The sequence below is a fragment of the Pararge aegeria genome, chromosome 25 (genome assembly GCF_905163445.1).
Source record: "Pararge aegeria chromosome 25, ilParAegt1.1, whole genome shotgun sequence".
Taxonomy (NCBI): Eukaryota; Metazoa; Arthropoda; class Insecta; order Lepidoptera; family Nymphalidae; genus Pararge; species Pararge aegeria.
This window is the reverse complement of record NC_053204.1, coordinates 8,653,763-8,666,093: the sequence shown is the minus strand read 5'-3', so window position 1 is coordinate 8,666,093 and position 12,331 is coordinate 8,653,763. Positions and strand designations below refer to the sequence as shown.

General features: G+C 35.0%; 1 protein-coding gene across 2 annotated transcripts in view; it reads right to left on the bottom strand.

Moving 5' to 3' along the window:
* The window catches only part of LOC120634817 (ribosomal protein S6 kinase alpha-5-like), a 121,504-nt gene extending 109,242 nt beyond the window's left edge, over positions 1-12,262 (bottom strand). The window contains exon 1 of one of the 2 annotated variants that reach the window (XM_039905639.1): positions 10,357-12,262. In XM_039905639.1, coding sequence (XP_039761573.1) covers positions 10,357-11,674 — 1,318 coding nt within the window. In that variant the 5' untranslated portion in view covers positions 11,675-12,262. Of the gene's footprint in view, positions 1-765; positions 1,865-10,356 lie in introns of those variants that run through there. The other variant, XM_039905640.1, reaches the window with a different exon arrangement.
* Between the last annotated feature and the right edge of the window lie 69 nt (positions 12,263-12,331).

Sequence of the window (12,331 nt, the reverse complement as noted above, 5' to 3'; positions counted from 1 at the left end):
CCAACTATTTAACAGTGTTTATGAATACAAAAATACACAAGGCTGTAATATTTCCATATAACCACTGGCTGCTTGAATCCTCACAGGTTCCATCGTTTTTGTGAAGATAACTCAACCAGGGTCTATACACATGGCCTCAATATTCATTTGTAACCCCTTCCTGGGGGAATCTATACCTATTACCGAAAATTTAAGCCATATTCATTCAGCAGTCTTCACAGTTAGTGCTTTCCAAGAGACAAGGCTTCATGCAATTCAGTTTTTGTGCTAGACTATTTAAATTGTGGATTATTGTGCTTAAACATTTCTCTTAGCTTCAAAAGTTACATAGTGATTAGTATACTATAGAGAGTTAGATAATATATTCAATATATGTTTTTTTAACATAATGTAAGTTGATGCTAATAATTTTGCTAATTATCTTTTTACATGCATATATTATAACATATTTTAAATTTCAAAAGTGTGTTTGTTTGTCCTGATTTAATGTCCTTACTTATCAACCAGTCAACTTGATTTTGGCATAGAGTTAGATGTAAAGATAGCAAGTAGGTAGCACCAATTTTTTAGTAGCAGGATTTGTGAACAGCCAGTTATCTTATAATGTTTACAATTTATTAATGAGCAGTATTTGCTCTATTGCTAAAGCACATCTTATTTTAATTTATATTTTATTATTAACTATAGGAATTACAAACCATCTTCATTTCAACGGAAAACTTAAAATAACTAACCACATATTTGTAAAAGAAATAAAATACTGACCTTTGCTCCGTTTCCTAATTTTACTAGCCTCAACCAAATTCCAATCCACGGAATCCCTGGCCGGAGCGGGCACTGTACCACCTATCAACTCTACGGAGCTGCTCCGCTTGCTGGGACCGGGTACAGGCTCCTCCACTTTCTTATTCACTGACACTGTATACTCTACGATTTCCACACTTTTGTCTATATGGTGAATATTGTGTCCGTTGACCGGCTGATCAGTTTTCAACTTCTTGGTGGGCACCTTTTTGTGTTTGTGAGCGCTGTGCCTTCTCTTTAGCTTGGTGGAGTGGGAGGAGTTGCGAGAACTGACTGGTGAAGGGCACCCGCACTCCATGCTGCCCTCCTGATCGCTGCCTTCGTAGTACCCGGACTCGTGCTCAGGCTTCTTGTCAGGCAGGCTCATCTCTGCTGTCGCCATGGCTCAACCCTCCAGAACCATGTAGAACCAGACCAAAGAACGCCACCGCGTCACCAAACACGGCGGCAGACCGTAACCAAACAATAGCTATACACCAAAAATCCTCAGCGAAAGTATCCACGACACGTAATAATCAGGAACATAATTGTCTAATGTCTTGTACCTGCAATGAATCGCGCAAAGTTCAAGTGACACCGAAACTACAGAGGGCGCCCCGCAATTTTACCCGACCGATTTAAAAATCCACCATAAACGTACTTTGTTTATGGGCAGAAGCGCCTCCGTGATTTAGCAACGTAGATTGTCACTCGCGACTACTTTCGCTCTGTTGAAATTGAAACGTCAAACGCTTATTCCTCTTTCGTATTTCAGCGATAATCACAGCCTATTTCCTTTATTTTGTAGCACGTTGTCGTTCACAAAAATCCAAACGCTCGGTGCCTTATAAAAATTCACTACACTTTTGGTAAAGTCCATTTGACACTGTACAGTTCGTATTTATAACCTTTCACTACCACTAAACTGTTATGTTTTGTCTAAAAAATCTACCCTTATCACTACATGAGTGTATAAATTAAAAAATGTTAGCGCGAATGAAGCGTCACCCAGCGCGATAAAGTAACTAACTAAACTAAATTGAATCCGAGAAACGCAAAATAGAAACCGTGCGACGTGCGAGAGGCGCTGCCCCCACTACGATACAATTTACGAGGCCAGGCAGTACAAGTAATATTTACAGATAAAACCATGAGCAAAAAGGTATCTTCAAAAATATTTTTAGTGCAACTTGTGTGTTTGTTTTCTCTCATCTAGTATGTGTCTCGGCTAAAATAAACTTGTGAAAGAAGTGATGATATTTATATTCGATATATTATATTGCAATAATTTAACATTGCAATAAAATTGATTTAAAATCTTTTTAAAACAATTTTTCTTTTCACATAGCAACACCGCTGTTGCCAGTTCCGCCCAGAATACCTGTGGTTATGGTATAACCGTACGGTAAAATTACGTTACCCTCATCACTTGCCTTAGACAGTTAGTTCGAGTGTAAAAATAAATCAGCAAAAACCTTAACTAATTTTGAACTGGCAGTTTACTATTTCCTTAAAACATTGTGGCAAACTCGATTTATTTAAATAATATTGACACTATGTATTGTATCAATCATAATTATAAACCAGAAATAAGTTGATAATGATGATCAAAATACAGCATAAGGGTCAGAATAAGAAGGGTTTAGCGTAGACAACTACTCTACTCATGTGCAAATGTGTGTTCAGGCTTTGGAGAAAATTATCGAAACTCTTAGGCAGGCAGGTTTCCCGACGATTTTATTCGACACCGTTAAAGAAAGTGATAATTAATAACTTGAAACGCACATAGCTCTGAAATTTACAGGTGCGTGCTGGCGATCAAACTCGATGCCAAAGTGTTAACCACAAGGCTATCACCACCGCCGAATTATATCGGCACTTTTTAGCAATTTCAACATTTATAGGCTACTTTAGCTATCCTTATTTACTCACTAAATTGTGTATTAGTATATAATGTAGACAATATGATTAGGGTCTTTACGAGGCATAATAATCAACAACTTTTGAAATGAAACATTTAATGCAGCTAGTCATACCAGCTGATGCAGTGGATGTTTGAAATTGAAATGAACTTTATAAAATATAAATAAGCATAGCATATAAATATAAATAAACTTAAAAGAAAATTGTTAATTTGCTAGAGCTTAATAATTTCTATATTATTTAGTGTTTAATTTTTAGCCGAGATGCGGATAACGGAACCCTGGGAGAGTTCAACAAGCTCTTTTTTTTAAAACACAATACCATTTAACTTAATTACTGTTTTACTAAACTGAATTGTGAGATATATTGCTGTAGCCCAAAAATCCCAATATAATATAATACTGACACGTTCTATTGATTATCTAAAAATTTTACATACGCTATCAAGTCAACATTTCATGGACGTAAACAAAGCGAGACAAAGGTATTGCTTATCTATCAAGTAGAAGGAGACAGACAATGCAAGAGCGTAACGAAAGTAGAAACTATTTTACATCTCTTTCTAGATTCTTTGCGGTGTTCGAATTAAAAAAGGGATTGTGATATTTTATTCAATAATTACTCCTGCGTAATTCTTTGAATAACGTTAATACATTAACAAACCATAGTCATTATTAAGATAATAATAAATATTCCCTTTTATATCTTTTTTTTATATACAAAACAAAAATAATACTAAACTTTTTCGATTTATCCTTAGGGATGTCACAGTTACAAATTGTTTATCGTATGTATACCTATACATAGTGTATATTTAACGTAAAAAACTTCAAGCTAGTTTCAAGAAAAGTTACTATTAATTTGTATAGGTAGGCAATATGTAGGTTTGTTTAATACAATAAATAGTAGTTACTAAACGTAAAATTATTCACCTAATTTATTTTCGATAAGGTTCCACGAAACTATATAATTTTTCTTCTATTTTCAGTGATGTCTTAGGTAGTAAGTGCGAGTCTAAGTAAAGCTGTCGTTTAAAATAATTCAGTATCAAAATAAAGTTACAAAGTATGGTGCTATATATAGAAACAAAGTAAAATTTTTATTACTATATTATTTATCTTTATTTGACTGGAGTTGCAGTTTATCTCAAACATTGTATGAAGTTTTTAGTAATCATACACCAACTTTAGGTAATGATTAATGAAATTAAAAACTTCGGATCATCCATGAACAAAGTTTTACTTTTTGAAAGTGGACCTTAAAAATCACATTCTGATCTACAAAAGGAGCTCGCTGTCCTAAAATTTCATAACTGTTGCCTTAACGGTTTTTCTTGGACGCTGATGACTCACGCGGTCAAAATATAAACAGCTATTGCGCCACGTAATAGTAATATTGTAATTGTTTGTGTCATCTAGTTCCAGTATCAAACTCTACTGTGACTAAAATAAAATTTGATATCCCATATTGCACAGGTCCTATGGTTTTAATTAAATTCGTATGCCAATTTTCTTTCTCCGTGCGATGTCTTTTTTTTGTTCACGGGTGATAAAAATGTTGTAAAGAATAACTATAATATAATAATAATAATATAATAATAATGTTTATTTCCAAAAATCTTAAGTCTAAACAATATAGTAAAAACATTTCTTATTTTATAGGATGGGGCATCCATGAAATCTTAAAAAATTACATTACAACAAGCTTCTGAAGCTAAACTAAGAAACCTTGTATTTCAGCTTCAGTGCCATCAACCAACTCATCATAATACTTCAGATACACTAACTTTTTTGTTATTCTTTAATAAATGCAGCGTAAACTTCTTATCTTTTCTCCATCCATACAAAGATTTGCCCGGTGATGACCAAGCTGGGCTGGCCGGTTGGCCATCGCAGGGCTAGACTGATAGCACCGTGTCGCCGCTGCCCGATATTGGTCTGTACCATTTATTCAGTCTAGCAAATTTGAAGTGGTTATACCGGCACTTGTCACGTCAATTGGTTGAGGTGATGATGATGATGATGAAACTTCTCATTTTCTCTATTAGATAGGGTTCCCAACGTAGAGATCAGAAACCGAACTGATATCAATGACGTCGCTCCAAGAGCGGCCCTGAAATGGAGCTGGGCGGGCCACATATGTCGTAGGGAGGATGGGCGGCGGCGCCGAATAATCAAAGGCGATCATTCAAAACATACCAAAATTTAAGTAATTATTACGATGAGGCTATTATTCTACATTTTTGCTACATGCTGATATTGAAGTTTGAAAATATGGATTTATTCTTATTAAAACGGCACAAAAATGGAAAGCTGTATTAAAAATGGTTTTTTTTATTTACAAAAAAAAAGTATCTACAATTACGCCTCCTCTTATCTTACTGGTACATCTTCTACACCTTCTGCTGGAGGTCTTATTGCCTCTTCTTCATCATAATAGCGTCATACTTCTTTGACCGAAACTCTTAGAATTATAAAAGAACAAGATTTTCAAACTACAATATCTTTCCTGGTAGTTCTTACAGTTTGGCTGTATTAATATAAAATGTTTAGAATAATACGACCTATCGAAGGAATTACTTTTTTTTTTGGCCAGCGCTTTCACATTTTTGGTATTTTTTGTATGGGCCGTGAATGAGCTACTTTATTCCTTAGAGAGAACCTATTAAACCAAATTTGGTGATTTAACAACCAGTTCTAAGTCAAATAATAATTTGACAACAGTTTACCAAAATAGATGTATTAAACATTAACAATACTTTTACATGTTAACACATACCTATTCATAATTTATAAACATTATGAGGTTGCAAGTGAAAGCTAGTTAACTCATTTAATTAGGTGCGGTTAGAAACTAAATTATTGCATGGCAATATTTAGCTATACGCATTTACCAATAAGGCAATTATTAAAAGATTTCTTATTAGCTGTTAAGTCGACGTTTCCTAGGTACCTACTTAGGTGTGTTTAGATTTGTATCGCCAATAAAGCGTCTCTAATATTACTGTCATTATTCAAAAAACAAGCAAAATAATCCATTATAACTAAGTGGTTATCTATCTATAAAAAAATTAAAATGAAAGGTTTTTGAGTGTCTTAATGGTGATTTTGAGTTTGAGCATTTCCTGTACGTGCCATGCCGTGTGGTGACGGCAGTTCAGAATACAGTGTCACCACGCTTATTCCCGCGGGTGTCGTACGAGGCGAATAAGGGAATAAATCGAGTGTGGGCAGCGGCGACCTCTGTGCTAGGTACTATTACCATCTACTGCGATCACCAACCCGTCTGCGCACAGCGAGGTGATTGTGGGTAAACTCTAGCGATAGTAGAGGGCTTTTGTCTAGTAGTGAACTGTTAAAGCAGTGAAGTGTTGATGGGGATTTTGTATAAATACCTACTAGAGCAGTGTGAAATTCTGATAATACACTTTTTTATTAACACACTATAATATAATAAATAATAAATATACTACCACAATACACACATCGCCATCTAGCCCCAAAGTAAGCGTAGCTTGTGTTATGGGTACTAAGGTGACTGATAAATATTTTTATGAATAAAATACATAAATACTTATAATATAAACACCCAGACACTGAAAAACATTCATGCTCATCACACAAACATTTTCCAGTTGTGGGAATCGAACCCACGGCCTTGAACTCAGAAAGCAGGGTCGCTGCCCACTGCGCCAATCGGCCGTCGACTGGCCGTTCCCATAATTTGTAATGGGGATAGCTTACATTTTGTCCCCATTAGAACTTAGAAGCGACACACATGCCATAAGAGTGTCTCTGGAAATAATAATACGGTATTTTTAGTAATTATTATTTTATTTCCTTGGCCTCCTTCATTCTTATTACAAGCTAAGTTACAGTGTCAAAATGGCGTCAACCAATTGGAAAAAAAAAATCAAAACTTCCTCCCAAACTTTTCCGCCAACCTGAAGAGAGAAGCCAACCTGAAGAGAGAAGCCAACCTGAAGAGAGAAGTGTGTTGTGCAGGGTGTGCAGAAGAAAGTAGTCTGCATACCTTTGAGCCGCCCCACAGATAGCACCAGGAATATGTACAGTTTCTCTGAGGAAGGGATTGAATCTGTCAAAGCGACGCACGATGAAAATGGTGTATATATGGGTAAAGGGCATAGTACGCCAAAGTGTCACATTACCAAGATATTTGGAGGTAAAACAGACATATGAGAACAACGACAGTCAATAAAAATAGACTTACCTATTACGTTTCTTAAGGCGTCAGATTGTATCTAAATAATCGTTTTGTGATTATTATTACTTTTGTTTTGATTGGAAGAGGGTAGGTACATTACATACTACAAGAAGCACGAGATGCTATGATTAAGGATCTAATTACCTACTACAATTAATAAATTATTTATCAAATTCAAAATTCATTAATTTCAAGTAGGCCTAATTAATAAGCACTTTTGAAAAGTCAAGTCAGTCTGTTTGTAGTGACTCTACCACCGGTTCGGCAAGAAACTCAGCAGATTGCACTTTTCCAACATCATTTTAAAGTTTAACAATCTTTAAATTTTTATCTACTTAAGCGCTTCTTTAAATGCAAATAACTCCGTAAAGGGACACTTTGGGGTACTATGGTACTTAACATTTTTCGTCCCCGTACCCGCTGTATGGTGTACATTAATCGATCGCCGTTATTTTGAAAAAAAAAAATGGCCGTGTGTCGCTATGCCAGCTTCCATACCAGGTTTGGACCCCGTTTCTTGCGCGTAGTTCAAGGCTGCGACAAAGATTGGGGACTAATGTATACCTATCATTTAGCAATCAAATTAAGAGTCCTTACATTACACATTGAAACAAGAATAAGTTTGTGCAGTAGCCTACTGTTTAAAAAATGTATAAACGTTACGAATTAATATCTGGCAATAACTGTGTATCATTGAAGACACGGAAGTACAGGCGGCCTTCGCTTTTGAATAAAAAGAAAAGTCACGTAGCAACCAACCGTTTTAAAACGCAAGCAGTTTAATAGATATTCTTTGATCAACAAAAGTAAAGTACCTACTTAAGAAGTAGGTACCGTACGTGAAAATATGTAGGTATGCATTGTTTCCAGAAAATGCACTATATACTCTTATCAGCCTACTCTAATCATTTCTATAATAAAATTTCAATAGTTTGTCTGTTTACTTCTTTGTTAGCGTGTCACATATCGATTGATATGAAACTTTTGCGGTTCGAAACCATAGTCACATTTAAATGCTGGAGTAAATTTATTCCAACTCATTTTAATAAAACGCGAGATTGACCTGAATTTTAATTTGCCTAAAGCAAACCACAAGCTTTTAGCAAGCAAATGAACCATTTATGATAAAAAAAAAAACGCATAATAATGAAATATTAAATCTCTCTAGATGTTAGGTTATATATATCTAGGTAGGTTCCTAATGTTTATCCAAATTGCATCGCAATAAAGCGGAGTACCTAAATATTTATTTGGCATTGGTAAAACGCAATAATTAACTTTATAAAATTAAAGGTAGTAGATTCAAAGCATAGGCCGCGGCTCGCGATGTAGGTCTAGCGTTATTCCGGTCAAGGTCTAGACCTCGATCCGAAGAACTAGGTTTTAACGTCCACATAAAACTAGATAAATCCTACTCTTCCTATTTCAGGCCAATAAAGTCAACAGGAAAATAAACAAAAAATTTTAAATTACTTTGGTACATTTTATCGTAGGATAAAATCGCGTTTATTCCAAGCTTGTTATATTAATATACAGTGCTATTATTTTAAGTTTATCCTTTTTTTTTTATATTCCAAAAAAAAAATTCATATCAGTTGCATCTAGATTAATACTTATCTTTTTCCTTTATATGGGACACTTAATTTATTTATTATTATTGGTTAGTATAGAAGCAATAGAAGTGATACACATTTGGTAAATATTTCAACTCTCTGCCTACCTATTCGGTTTATGAAATGAAGCCCGCTGACACACAGGCGGATGGACGGACAAATAGACAGCGGAGGCTAATAGGGTCCTGTTTGCGCCCTTCGAGTATGGTAGGTACCACTCGAAATTGTTTAGGTATGTAGTACATTTAAACTTTTTAATCATTATCATTGAGGAAAATCAAAAACTGTCATAATTGCAAAGTGATAATGTTTACCTACCTAAACATGTAATTCGCTAAATAACCTCTAGGTATGATAGTACGCTTTAATGGCCTAGTGATAACTTAGAGTGAAGCCAAGGCATCTCAGTTTCAAATGCCAGACAGATAAATTAGCCTTCAGATATTTTTTATTGCTAAGGGTATTTAACATTCATAGTATGCACAACGATGATCAAACTATTACCGTATTAAAATATTATAGTTTTCTGTATTTGTACTTATTCTTCCATAAGATAATATGGAAACGTAAAAATTTTTATTTGGTCTATGTTCGGTTTTACTACGTGATTGCAACGTTTTGGCTAGAGTCTTGAGAAGCTTATCTTCGACCGGGAGAATTTACTATTTAGCCCTCAGAATGGACACCTCGCTTTTTCGGAAAAAGTTATATGATTGAAAAAATTCAAAAGAACATGAAACGAAAAACTGCACCCGCTTAAGGGCAAAGTTAAGCTTTGCCATTTGATAAGTATATAGAACAGATACAGCAAAGTAGTGCTAAAATAAACAGTATGTTAGCAACATATACAACAACTGTTTATATAACAATAAGATACGATAAGTTAAATCTACTCTACTCGATTCTTAGTAATAAACTGATTGTCAACACAAACACGTTTGAATCAATACAAATTCCCATTTTAAAATATTTCGGTGCATAATTGTAATTATTTGAATATTAATCAGACACTTTCCGGTTATGAAATGATATACCATTTTACAAGTACAAATATTTTAGCGCATAGAAAACAAATGCTGCATTAACATTGTTTATAATTTTTGTATTTAATTACAAGCTTTCAATAGCTCCAGAAACGGTCGCATTTTTGATTCTATAATTAAACACAGATTACCAAAGTCAGCCTCTACTCATCAAGACCCGCTTTAAGGAGCAGAAGGTACGGAGATCCCCAAGGCCATGACCAATTTTTGGCTCCAACATCAGAATCTAATTAACATCGTAATTTTGTATTTTCATCGGGTTCATGTACGTTACAGATTTTAGAGAGTTTCAATAACTGGAATAAGTTTAAAACTACTTATAATGTATTTAAAAATAAATTACTTATAAATACCAGAAAAAAAAAAAAATTATTAATAGAAGCAACGTACAACATTTGCACTGGGGCTAGTCAAAACCTAGAGCTACACGATATGGATTTTTCGCACGGTTATCACTAGATCAGTCAAGTTTTACTGCAGAACTTTCTTTAAGCACTGTGTTAAGTTGTTTTGAGAAGTACAATTATATATGCAAATGTTGTACATACATAATATTTAGAATATGATGTAGGTACAACTGGTTGCTTGACTTAAATAGGTACCAAAATTTCAAAAGGCTTCTTATTATATTTTAACATGACTAACTTCCGTCGAGTCTTGCTGTTCTTTCATAAAAATAGTATTAGTGTTATTTGTTTACTTATAGAATTATTAATTACCTCATTAGATGAAAAAGATAGTGGAAATGATTTAAATTAGATTAAACTTACCATATCCTATTTCATGTCGAACGGTGCTAGCTTTCACGATAACCGGCGTTTCTTTATAAACTTTTGTGTCTGTATCTGCCTTTATTTCTTTGACTTGTGGTACATCAACGAAATACTCTTCAAAGCTGTTTTCATTGAAAAAGTTAAAGTCTATAGCGGCTCTCTTCATCGTTGGAGTAGAACTATTCGCTATATCAATTTCAAATTGTAACATTTTTGCTGGAGACATGAGGTCTGCGACCGGAGACGGTTTTACAAATCTGTCATCTATATTTTTGGTTAGCGATAGCTTTAGTAAATTGTGCGGCTTGAAATCACTTCCTTTTGAATCGTCAGAGCTTTTAGGAGTATCAACGTTTACAGGCGGGGACATCGTTCTTGTTGGTGTCACATTCGCTTCGACCTCAAGAGGTGTATTGCAAGGAGTAAGTGGTTCAGTAACCATATTGTTTGTTATATTATCATTAGACATTATTTCTAAAGACTGTTTACCAAATCCGTCATCTTTGGAATCTTTGGGTAGTGATAGCGGCAGTAAGTTTCGCGACTTGGAAGCATATTGTTTAGAATCGTCAGAGCGTTTAGGAGTATCAAAATTAATAGGTGGCGACATTGTTTTTGTTGGTGTCAGAGTATTTTCAGCCTCGAGAGGTTCATGACAAGGAGTTTCCGGTTCAGTTACATTATCGTTAGAAACATCTCTTTTTGCAGACGTTTTAAAAAATCCGTCATCTATAGCACTTTGCTTTAATTCGTCAGACCATTTAGGAGTTTCAATATTAATAGGCGGCGACATAGTTTTTGATGGTGTCAGAATCGTCTCAAGCTCGAGAGGTGTATTACAAGGAGTTTCCGTTTCAATAATCATATTGTCTGTTACATTATCATCAGCTAAATCTCTTTCCGGCGACAGTCTTAGAAACCCATCGTCTATAGTAACTTTGGGTAGTGATAACGGTAGTGAATTGTGCGACTTCGAACCACTTGGGTTTGAATCGTCAGAGCGTTGAGGAGTATCAACCTTAATAGGCGGCGACTTTATTTTTGCTGGTGTCAAAGTAGTATCTATCTCCTCCAAAGGTGTATTGCAGGGAGTGAAAGGTTCAGTAACCATATTATTTGTTATATTATCAATAGATGGATCTCTTTCTCCTATTGTAACATTTTCTCCAATAGCCGATATGCAGTCTAAGCTCATACGGAACGTATCATCTGGTAAATCTAAGCTTTCAGACATAAAAAGTTGGTTTGAGCTCGAAGTTGATGCACTGCGCATCGCATCTTCATTATCTTTTAAATTCATCGGAGCAGAATCCATTTTATCATTTATTATAAATCATCAATTAGTCTTGTATTATTTATGATTCAACTTCAACAATACTCGACCATTCTAATTGTATTTTTATAAAACGGGACCTTTATATCTAGGTACAGAGTGACCTTGAAATTATCTAGCTAATCGATAAGCCCGAGTATTTCACATCACTGCTCGATTCGTGCACACATGCGCGAACAAATCTTTTGCATGTGTGTATCTGTGAGCTGTCAAACTAGTTTCGGCGGCTCGTTTTTCTATGCAATAATTAAAAAGCAACAAAAGAATAGAGTACAAACATTGATATTCCCGCCGATAAAGTCCAATTGGAATCCTTAATACGAAACACGACACGTTATTGAGCTAGTAAACACGATCACTCTATAGGACCGTCTATAAATAGCAATATAATATCGTCACTGGCACTGATTTTCCCCGCTCTTTTTGTTCATTCACCAACACCGTAGTTCATAGTAGGTACTCTTTTATTTGCTTATAGTGTCCACTATACACAAGATTCTTCTCACTGTGTGTATATTTTACGCGTTAATTTAAGTTAAAAATGCGAGATGCGGCACCCTACGCGCTTTGCAAGACAACTATTTGACGTACTAATGTCAACAAACAAACGATTGGCGTCCAGCAAGTAGGTTTCTCTTT